Source organism: Oryctolagus cuniculus, chromosome 21, assembly GCF_051225735.1.
Source record: "Oryctolagus cuniculus isolate XC-2025 breed Fujian yellow rabbit chromosome 21, ASM5122573v1, whole genome shotgun sequence".
In the NCBI taxonomy this organism is placed as follows: Eukaryota; Metazoa; Chordata; class Mammalia; order Lagomorpha; family Leporidae; genus Oryctolagus; species Oryctolagus cuniculus.
The window spans coordinates 2,677,568-2,686,794 of record NC_142887.1 but is presented as its reverse complement, the minus strand read 5'-3'; the positions used below and the strand labels follow the sequence as shown (position 1 = coordinate 2,686,794).

General features: G+C 39.7%; 1 protein-coding gene across 1 annotated transcript; it reads left to right on the top strand.

The window, feature by feature from the left end:
• The first annotated feature begins 4,215 nt into the window (after positions 1-4,215).
• Positions 4,216-8,412, top strand: LOC149119790 (uncharacterized). Its single transcript, XM_089323560.1, has 2 exons — positions 4,216-4,272; positions 7,394-8,412. Exons 1-2 carry the CDS (start codon positions 4,216-4,218, stop codon positions 8,321-8,323), a joined length of 987 nt encoding a protein of 328 aa, XP_089179686.1. The 3' UTR covers positions 8,324-8,412.
• The last annotated feature ends 815 nt before the right edge of the window (positions 8,413-9,227 follow it).

Genomic DNA, 9,227 nt, shown 5'->3' with positions numbered 1-9,227 from the left:
GTAAAAAAACAATGAAATCCAGTCATTTGCAACAAAATGGAGGAATCTGGAACACATCATGCTGAGTGAAATAAGCCAGTCCCAAAGGGACAAATATTATATGTGTGGGGAGCAGGGCCCAGTGGGGAGCAGGCCCCGTCTCCCATAACATGGCAGGGCCCGTCACCCGAGAGACAAATAAGTACTAAAACTGTGGACAAATAATACTGAGGACAAATACTGAGATTACCAAGACTAGACTAAACTACTGGAACTGCTAAGACTAACTCAATGCGCCTGATCTCCCACCATATGGTGCTGAGAGAGAGTAAACAAATCCTACAAGCTGCCTTACCAATTAGCTGATTCCCGATCCAACCTCTGATTGAAGGAGAACAGCGTGCTCAGCACGTGGACTGCATGAATGCCAGCAGAGCACAGTTTGGCAGAAAGGACTATAAAGGAGGAGAGACAACATGTGGGGGGAACACCTGAGGAACCCCTGAGGGAGCTGGCCGGTGGTGTGCTGCTCCTCCGGGGAAGCGGGGGAAGCAGCGGGGGTGCCACCCCTCCGCGTTGGCAGGGGGGCGGCAGCTAATCCGGGGAGGACCGGGGAAAGAAACAACAGCAAATCCGTTGTTGCTCCTCTGAGAGCCTGTGGAGCGAGCGACAATATGTTCTCCCTGATCGGTGACAACTGACTGAGCACCAAAAAGGAAACCTGTTGAAGTGAAATGGACACTATGAGCAATGGTGACGTGATCAGCCATAGCCCTGACTGTTGATGAACAACTTAATATGTTATCCCTCTTAGTATTTTTTCTTTGTTCTACTTAATACTATTGGTTTAATTCTGTGATTAATACACAGTTATACTTAGGTGTTGAAATTTAACTGAAAAGTGATCCTGTTAAATATAAGAGTGGGAATAAGAGAGGGAAGAGATGTACAATTTGGGACATGCTCAAGCTGACTTGCCCCAAACGGTAGAGTTAGAAACATACCAGGGGATTTCAAATCAATCCCATCAAGGTGGTATGTACCAATGCCATCTCTCTAGTCCAAGTGATCAATTTCTGTTCACAATTGATCATAATGAAAGGACTAAGAGTCAAAGGGATCACACAAACAAGACTAGTGTCTTCTAATACTATCCGATAGAATAAAAAAAGGGAGAGAATGATCCAACATGGGAAGCGAGATACACAGCAGACTCATAGAATGTTGGATGTCCTAACAGCACACTGGTCTCAGAATCAGCCCTTAAGGCATTCAGATCTGGCTAAAAAGCCCATGAGAGTATTTCAGGCATGGAAAGCCAAGACACTCTGGCAAAAAAAAAAAAAAAGACATAAATGAAAGATCTCTGTGAGTGAGATCTCAGTGGGAAAAACATGTCTTCAAAGAAGGAGGTACCTTTCTCTGAAGGGAGGAGAGAACTTCCACTTTGACTATGACCTTGTCTAAATAAGAGTCGGTGAACTCAAAAGGCTTCCATAGCCTTGGAAACTCATGACTGGTGCATAGGGAGATTACTGATGCCATAGACAGGAGTGTCAATTGGTAAAGTCAACAACAGGAGTCACTGTGCACTTACTCCTCATGTAGGATCTCTGTCATTAATGTGCTGTGCATTGAGATTTAATGCTATAAGGAGTACTCAAACAATATATTTCACTTTGTGTTTCTATGTGGGTGCAAACTGCTTAAATCTCTACTTAATGTGTACTAAACTGATCTTCTGTATGTAAAGAGAATTGAAAATGAATCTTGATATGAATGGAAGGGGAGAGAGAGCAGGAAAGGGGAGGGTTGCGGGTGGGAGTGAAGTCACTGGGGGGGGGGAAGCCATTGTAATCCATAAGCTGTACTTTGGAAATTTATATTCATTAAATAAAAGTTAATAAATAAATAAATAAATAAATGCTTAATTAAAAAATCGAAATTATGGGACATGCACTCTATAGAATACTATACAGCAGTAAAAACAATGAAATCTGGTTATTTGCAACAAAATGGAGGAATCTGGAAAACATCATGCTGAGTGCAATAAGCCAGTCTCAAAGGGAGAAATATCATATGTTCTCCCTTATTGGTGACAACTAACTGAGCACCTAAAAGGAAGCCTGTTGAAGTGAAATGGACACTTTGAGAAACAGTGACTTGATCAGCCCTTGTCCTGACTGTCGAGGAACAACTTATAATTTATCCCTTTAAATCTATTGGTTGATCTCTGTAATTAACACACAATTATTCTTAGCTGTTGAAATTTAACTGAAAAGTGATCTCTGTTAAATATAGAGTGGGAAAAAGAGAGGGAGGAGATGTACAATTTGGGACATGCTTAAGCTGACTTGCCCCAAATGGTAGAGTTAGAAATGTGCCAGGGGATTCCAATTCAATCCCATCAAGGTGGCATATACCAATGCCATCTCACTAATCCAAGTGATCAATTTCTGTTCACAATTGATCATAATGATAGGACTAAGAGTCAAAGGGATCACACAAACAAGACTAGTGTCTGCTAATACTAGCTGATAGAATCAAAAAGGGTTAGAATGATCCAACATGGGAAGCGAGATACACAGCAGACTCATAGAGTGACCGATGTCCTAAACAGCACTCTGGCCTCAGAATCAGCCCTTAAGGCATTTGGTTCTGGCTGAAGAGCCCATGAGAGTATTTTAGGTATGGAGAGCCAAGTCACTCTGGCAAAAAAAAAAAAAAAAACCAAACCTAAATGAAAGATCTGTGCAAGTGAGATCCCAGTGGAAAGAACAGGTTAGCAAAGGAGGAGGAACGTTTCTCTGAAGGGAGGAGAGAACTTCCACTTTGACTATGGCTTTGTCTAAATAAGATCAGAGTCAGCAAACTCAAAAGGCTTCCATAGCCTTGGCAGCTCATGACAAGAGCCTAGGGTGATTACTGACACCATAAACAAGAGTGTCAAATTGTTAAGTCAACAAAAGGAGTCACTGTGCACTTACTCTTCATGTAGGATCTCTGTCCTTAATGTGTTGTACAATTTGAGTGAATGCTATAACTAATACTCAAACAGTGTTTTACACTTTGTGTTTCCATGTGGGTGCAAACTTTTGAAAGCTTTACTTAATATATGCTAAATTGGTCTTCTGTATATAAAGAGAAATGAAAATGAATCTTGATGTAAATGGAATGAGAGAGGGAGCAGGAGATGAAAGGGTTGCGGATGGGAGAGAAGTTATGGGGGGAAGCCATTGTAATCCGTAAGCTGCACTTTGGAAATTTATATTTATTAAATAAAAGTTAAAAAAGCAACCATTTGTTCTAGATAATTCTAAAAATTAAGAAATATAGTGTTTATACTTTGGCACTTTAGAAATGGAACATTGAAGTGAAAAGCAGGGAGAGTAGTAAAATAATGGATTTAACATCTCAATAAAACTAATTGTATTTATGTATTCTTATTTGATTGTATTTTCTTAGTCCCCAGTAGTCATGATATACTGTATTCAAATTATACAAGTGGCCAATGATGGAGCTACTATCCTAATACACAGTATTCTCTCCTACTCTCTGAATCAGTGCCATATTGAATGTATTGGATTGAAACCAACAGATAGGGAGAGCCAGTACAGCCATGGCAGTGGATATTCACAGGCCTGAGAGGACCTTTTCTCAGTGTGACTCTAGTTCATAAACCTTTGCCCAAGATTATTTGAATGAGCAAAAATAATTAAGTCTGCATAAAGGGATTACCAACATGAGCTACTTCTCTTCATATGAACTATCTTATTCTTAAGGTGGGTGAGAAAGAGAATTTTTGAAATATTGTGGAATACAGGACACATAAATAAAAACATTGTGATAGATAATTGAAAGTCTGTCTTCCACAGAGAAGTAGGTAAAACTATAGAAGAAAAAATAAGGAACTGAGGTAACAATCTATGAATACTCTTTATAAACATGTAATAGGAATTTTACATATATTCTGGTGGTTTTATAAAAAGTGAAATTAGAAGTAAGCTAAGAGTTTTCTTATATTCACTTTTCATTAAGTGGCATTAAAAAAAGCATTATTGTATGACACAAACTTGTAGAAGCATATGCAGTCATTCTAAGAAAACAGTGCAGAATGGTATAGGTTTGTCAGTGCTCTAAACTTTTCAGTGATTGCAAATGAACATTTCAACTTAAGCATATAAAACTACAAAGTAAATTGCATTAATTCTCAGTAGTAAAATGCTTGTTAGGGCTATGGCTGTTAATAGAATGTTCAAGTTTTCAATTTACATTGCTTTTCAGAATCGAAGGGTAACTGAAATTATTCCATGAAATGTAAAACAATATGTTGACTTTTATCTTTTGCTACTCATTACCTTATATATGATATCAGCCATGCTGGTATTTTTTAATGATTTTATTTATTTATTTTCAAAAATTTATTTATTTATTTGAGAAGTAGAGTTACAGAGAGAGAGACAGAGATAGAGAGAATGGTCTTCCAACCACTGGTTCACCCCCTAAATGGCTGCAATGTCTAGAGCTGAGGCAGTTCAAAGCCAGGAGCCAGGATGTTCTTCCAGGTCTCCAACGTGGGTGAAGGGGCCCATGCACTTGGGCCATCTTCTCCTGCTTTCCCAGGCCAAGGCAGAGAACTGCATGTGAAGAGGAACAGCCAGGACAGGGACCAGCACTCACATGGGATGCTGGCACTGCAGGCAAAGGCTTACACTGCTGTGCCATAATACCAACCCTGCTAGTAGTTTTAATAGTGATATGTGCAGTGCCATGGCTCACTAGGCTAATCCTCCACCTGCAGTGCTGGCACCCCAGGTTCTAGTTCTGGTTGGGGTGCCAGATTCTATCCCAGTTGCTTCTCTTCCAGTCCAGCTCTCTGCTGTGGCCTGGAAGTGCAGTGGGGGATGGCCCAGGTCCTTAGGCCCTGCAACCGCATGGGAGACCAGGAGGAAACACCTAGCTCCTGGCTTCAGATCAGCACAGTGTGTTTGCCACAACGCACCAGCCGTAGTGGCCACTTGGGGGGTGAACCAATGGAAAAAGGAAGACCTTTCTCTCTGTCTCTGTCTCTCTCACTGTCTAAATCTGCCTGTCAAAAAAAAGAGTGATATGTAAGAGGCAGCTTAAAGCACATTGCAGTTGCACTATTTTCTATTGCATCAATACAACACAACACTTAGTGCTCAAAGCAGACCATGCTGTTTTATTTTTTCATGCCATTTGCTCTTCCAGGAAAACCTAATTCTCCTGATTCCCACTTTTACACCCCAGGTCTTACTTAATTGACTTTTAGTCCTACTGCAAAGTAACATTCATATCACCTCTACTAGAAAGATTTTGCTGACAGCCTGCCACCATCCACACGCTTTCTCCCATACCTACTGTGACTATGGAAATGCTCCAAATTTTTGCACTTATCATAGCACCTTGAACTTTCTTATTTCCTGAATCTAATCCATTCAAGTAAACTGAATAATAATTTTTTGATAACAATAGCCTGTATTGCTTTATCTTAGATGGAAGAAAATGCAACCTATATAATAATTTGCTAAGGGTATTTGCAATACATAAAGCTTTCAAAAACTAACTTCCTAGAGTGAGCATTTGCCTTGGCAGTTAAGATGCTGGTTAAAATGCCTGTATCCAGGGTCACTGCTGCAGTGTAGTAGGTAAAGCCACCACCTGCAGCACCAGCCTCCTATATGGGCATTATTTTGAGTCCTAGCTGCTCCACTTCCATCCAGCTACATGATAATGTGCCCAGGAAAGCAGTGGAGGATAGCCCAAGTCCATGGGTCACCCACCCACATGGGAGACCCAGAAAAAGTTCCTGGTTCTGGATTCAGATCAGCCCAGCTCTGGCCATTCTCTCTCCTTCTATAACTCTGCCTTTCAAATAAATAAACAAATCTTAAAAAAACTTACCTGTATCCCATATAGGAGTAACTCACTTTAATTCCCAGCTCTAGCTCTTCATTTCAGCCTCCTGCTAATGCAGATTCTGGAGGATGAATTCCTGCCACCCACGGAGAGATCTGGATTGAGTTCTTGGCTCCAGGTTTTGACCTCCCAGCCACTGCAGACATTTGAGGAGTGAACAAGGGGAGGGGAGCATGCTCTTTCTTTTTCTCTCATTCTTTCTTTCTGCCTTTCAAATGGGTAAATCTAAAAAAAACCCTTTTAACCCATTAATGGAAATATTTGAATGTAGTATGAAATTATGAATGCACAGTATCTGATGTGAATCTTTTAGCCTATTATTGCAAAGAGGACCAATACAATGTAAATAAACATGAAATAATACATTAAATATGAATAATGTGAAGCACTTTTGAAATATAGGAATAAGAGACACACCCAGAGCCTCCCACCCACTGCTGCTGCACCTCTTCATTTGCTGCCTGTGGGTCCCACGTGCTGGGGACTTTCTCTGCCCCACACTCTGCTTTGCTCCTCATGTGCCTGGAAGAAAGAGGACGTGCTCCCTGGACATTCCACGGTGATGATAGCATTTGAAGACCTGGCTGTTTACTTTACCTGGGAGGAATGGCAGAACATGAACAAAGCTCAGAAAATCCTGTACAGGGATGAGATGCTGGAGACCTACAGCAGCCTGCTCTTCTTGGGACACTGCATTACCAAACCCGACTTGATCTTTAAGTTGGAGCAAGGAGCAGAGCCATGGATGGTGAGAGAATTCCTAAATCAGAACCTTCCAGTTGCCATGAAAAGTGATGACATTATTAGAACCAACCAGGAAATTGAAGAAAACATTTTTAAGCAGAATGTTATTACAAATAACAAGACATCAACTCCCAAAAGAGTTATGTCAATAAAAAGACTTAATTTAAGTTCAAGTCATGTTTCAAAGCTGATTAACAAAAAAAGAAATTATTCATCAATGAAACCTGAGGAATGCAACGTGTGTCACCATGTGTTTCCCCACTGTGGGCATGATGAGCTGTAAGCTGGAGAGAAATTTGATGCCGCTAAGGTACCTGAGAACTCTGCCCAGTGCTGTGAGCCTCTTAGTGAGCATCACAAGATTCAGACTGTGAAGCCTTCATTTGAACATAGTGCACAAGGGAAAGACTTCAAAAAGAAGAAGATATTCTTTAGATTTGGCACGGTCCATATGGGAGATTCCTGTAATAAGTCAACTGTCACTGTTGGAAAGAGAACTCAAATAGAAAAGACTCTTCATAAAAATACTAACCTCAGTAAGCATCAACAAATCAACACAGGAGAGGAACTCTATGAAGATATGGGATATGTGGAACCTCTTATTTACAAATCAAATCTTGCAATAAATCAGAGACAACATATACAGAAAAAACCCTATGCATGTAAGCCTCGTGGAAAATCCTTCAGGTTTAAGTCCTGCCATACCATCATTCACAGTACTTCCACATAGGAAAACTCCCATGCGTGTAATGAATGTGGAAAAGCCACCTACCAGAAGTTAGATGTCATTAGACATCAGGAAATTCACACAGAGGACAAACCTAATGAATGTAAAGACTATGGAAAAGCCTCTGGCAAGAAGTCACATTTCATGATGCAACAGAGAATTCACACAGGAAAGAAACCTTATGAATGTAATAACTGTGGCAAAGCCTTCAGCTATAAGTCACAACTCATAATCCATCAGAAAATTCAGACAGGGGAGAGACCTTATGAATGTAAAGACTGTAGAAAAGCCTTTGTCCAAATGTCAGACCTCAGAAGACATCAGAGAATTCACACAGGGGAGAAACCTTATCAATGTAATGACTGTGGAAAAGCCTTCAGCTATAAGTCACAACTCAAAATTCACCAGAGAATTCACACAGAGGAGAGACCTTATGAATGTAATGACTGTGGAAAAGCCTTTCGCTATAGGTCACAACTTTTAATCCATCAGAGAATTCACACAGGGGAGAGACCTTATGAATGCCAAAATTGTGGGAAAGCCTTTGGCCAGAAGTCACATCTCATAATGCATCAGAGAATTCATACAGGTGAGAAACCTTATGAATGTAATGACTGTGGAAAAGCATTTGGCTCTAAGTCACAACTCATAACCCATCGAAGAATTCATACAGGGGACAGGCCTTATAAATGTAATGACTGTGGAAATCCCTTCAGCTATAAGTCACAACTTATAATCCATCAGAGAATTCACACAGAGGAGAAACCTTATGAATGTAATGATTGTGGGAAAACATTTGGGAAGAAGTCACATCTCATAATGCATCAGAGAATTCACACAGGGGAGAAGCCTTATGAATGTAATGACTGTGGAAAAGCCTTCAACTATAAATCACAACTCAAAATCCATCAGAGAATTCACACAGGAGAATAACCTCATGAATGTTATGACTACAGAAAAGCTTTTTGCTGTAAATCACAACTCATAACACCTGACAGCTTTTGTAAGGCTGGGTGAGTGTTGACAAATTCAGTTTCTTTTTGTATGATAGGTCTTTACTTCACATTCAACATAAATGAGTACTTTGCAGGGTATAGTATTCTCAGTGGACGGATTTTTTTTCTCTTAAGACTCACACTATGTCTCTCCATTCTCTCATAGACCATAGAGATTCTAATGAGAAGTCACCTGTGAATCTAGTTGGAAATCCTTTGAAATTTATCTGACATTTCTGTATTGCACATTTTGGTATTTTCTTTTTGTTTTATTGTTAAAAGTTTGCAATATCTTTTGGCAGCCTAGAAAGTTCTTCTCATGAACCTGAGCTGGTGAATCAAGGGAGCATAAGATTACATTTCCTGCACTGCAGCCATCCATAACTAAACAAGGAGGATGATCCCTATATTTTCTTTGCAGACAGCCCATCTTCCTGGAAAGCAGATAGGATACAGCAGAACTCATGGACAATTCTAACTTTTTTATTAATGTGTGGTTTAGTAAGTTCATATTTGAAATAAATGTGCTATGAATGAATACATTCAAATATAGAAAGAACATTTTGTATTTTCACTAACTTTACTTCTATTTAGTTTTGATAATTATACTGTGGTTTGAAAACTCACACCAGATTATTGCCAATAATTATTTAGAGAAATGCTTGTTTGATGGATAGAACTGAGAATGCATGGAGGCTGTACTGCAGATCCTTAAATAAATCTCCATATATTTCCATATGTGCAAGTTATACTGCCAACTGTCCAAGCTATATTTTCAAGAGAATATTTGCATTTCTTTTTTTTCTTTAACCAACTCAATATAGACTCACTTTAGCATTTAA

Bases quoted from the DNA above. Each gene is read 5' to 3' on its own strand.
- LOC149119790 (XM_089323560.1), top strand. From the start codon at position 4,216: ATGGCTGTTAATAGAATGTTCAAGTTTTCAATTTACATTGCTTTTCAG. The intron at 4,273-7,393 runs GTAACTGAAATT...ACTTCCACATAG, and splicing joins TTGCTTTTCAGAATCGAAGG to GAAAACTCCCATGCGTGTAA.